Genomic DNA, 2,186 nt, shown 5'->3' on the forward strand with positions numbered 1-2,186 from the left:
TGGTTTTAAACTAGCTTATCTTTTAAAATAAATATTCATTGAATCTTGTTCTAGCAGAATGATAATGACACAATTATTGATCTAAAAAAATGGGCAGTATATGTATAGCACAGATGGGGAGAATACCAAAATAAAACTGGAAAAAAAATTGAAAAATGATTGAAAAATGTGCTGAAAAGCCCTGATGAATAGAATCCTCAGCTGATGAGAATCTTTGCAGTTCATGGCTTGTTCTATGGGAAATCTGCATGTAGTATTTTTGTGCAAAGAACAGCATTTGTACATATCATTTCTGCAGAAAAACATCATTTTCTGCACAGAAGATGCTGCGCCCTACACTCACAGTAATATTTTCCACATTTAAATTTCACAGATGGATTTTTGACGGAAGTCTTGAATTAGGCATAACATTCAAAATTTGTGCAGTTTTTGGAAACTTTCACACCATTATAGAAAAACTGCTAAAATTACTCACTTTCTTCTTCAAGAAGAAAATTAGTGAAGAATTAATTCCCTAATGCATAAGAACAGCAAATTTATAAGGATAGAGTATGATTAAACTATATTTGCATCTCTGTATTTTGTATGCAGCTAACCTTGAGAAGCTTGGCAATTTGTATTTATTTTAAGAAATGTGTTACAATGATATGATTTATTTATTTGATTTATATCTACCCTTTCTCTCTATTCAGGATGCAATGTTATTTTCAGTACAAAGGTCATTAAGAGCCTTGTGGTTGAAAGTCAGTGTATACATACATAGACGGTTGGTATAAACTCTTCACATCTTTGCCATTATGGTTCTCAAAGCTTTCTTCACATCCTTGTTGCGCAAAGTATATATGACAGGATTTAACAATGGAGTCAAGATGCTGTACATCAGTGGGATCAACTTTGCATTCACAGATGACTGGGAAGAAATGGGTCTCAAATAGGTAAAAATGCAGCTGCCATAATAGAGGAGAACCACAGTGATATGAGAAGAGCAGGTGGAGAAGGCTTTTTGTCTCCCTTCTGTGGATCGTATTTTCAAGACAGTTGAAATGATGTAAGCATATGATAGGAGGATACAAAAAAGTGGTGTCCAAGCTATGAATAGGCCAATAGTTAGCAAAAGCTTTTGGTTGAGAGTAATGTCTCCACATGACAGCTTTAGCAGTGGTGGGATGTCACAATAGAAAGCATCTAGATGATTGTCACCACAGAAAGGTAACCTGAAGGCAAAATATGTGTGCACTGCAGAATTGAGAAAACCACCAGCCCAGCATATTGTAACCAGTTGGAGGCAAATATTTCTTCTGATAACTAGAGAATACTGCAAAGGGTTGCAGATAGCAATGTAGCGGTCAAATGCCATGACTGCCAGAAGGAGGCATTCAGTACCCACAAAGGAAAAGAAAAAATACAGCTGGAGTAGACAGCCTATGTAAGAGATGCTACTTTTCTCCTTAAGAAGAAGATCCAACATCTGGGGAATAGTGGTAGTAGTGTAGCAGATATCCAGAAAGGAGAGGTTCCCAAGGAAGAAATACATGGGGGTTCTGAGTTGCTGATCCAATGTGGCTATGATGATAATGAAGGTGTTCCACAGCACTGTGAACAAATAAATGGCCAGGAATCCAATGAAGAGCAAGAAGTGTACCTCCTGCAGATCTTTAAACCCAAGGATGATGAATTCCAAAGGTTCTGTTTGGTTATGTACTTTCATATTTAATTCCAAACTGGATGTCATTTTTCTGCAGGGAAAAAACAAGATAGTTAAAATTTGTATCAAAACTGAGAGCCCGAGTGGTGCTGTAATAACACTCAGGAGATCAGAGTTCAAGTCCCCAACCACCATGGAAACCTACTGGGTGACCTTGTACAAGCCATGCTTTCTCAGCATCAGAGAAAGGCAAAAGTAACCCCTCTGAACAAATCTTGCCAAGAATGCTCCATAAGAGGTTTGCTTTAAAGTTGCCATAAGTCAGAAATGACTTGAAGACACACAAAAACAGCAGAATATGAAAATTAGCTTAGTCAATGTTATGCTGCACCAAAGATGCTGTAGGCTGTTGTCACTAAAATTTTTACACAGAGCTTTGTCTACAAGTATTTTCTGCTCCTTATTCCATTATGCACTTCAGGAACAAAGAAAGGGCTCATACACATAAGAGTAGATTGGGTTGGAATCAGCCCACTGAATT

The 2,186-nt window shown here is 37.3% G+C and overlaps 1 protein-coding gene across 1 annotated transcript; it reads right to left on the reverse strand.

Annotated features, from left to right (window-relative positions):
- Positions 1–781: 781 nt before the first annotated feature.
- Positions 782–1,708, reverse strand: LOC149303438 (olfactory receptor 5V1-like). The gene has a single exon (XM_089480801.1). It carries the CDS (start codon positions 1,706–1,708, stop codon positions 782–784), a length of 927 nt encoding a protein of 308 aa, XP_089336927.1.
- Positions 1,709–2,186: the final 478 nt, after the last annotated feature.

Source organism: Sceloporus occidentalis, unplaced genomic scaffold, assembly GCF_023333645.1.
Source record: "Sceloporus occidentalis isolate IW3139 unplaced genomic scaffold, rSceOcc1.0.p SCAF_14, whole genome shotgun sequence".
NCBI lineage: Eukaryota > Metazoa > Chordata > Lepidosauria > Squamata > Phrynosomatidae > Sceloporus > Sceloporus occidentalis.

Bases quoted from the DNA above. Each gene is read 5' to 3' on its own strand.
- LOC149303438 (XM_089480801.1), bottom strand. From the start codon at position 1,708: ATGAAAGTACATAACCAAACAGAACCTTTGGAATTCATCATCCTTGGG.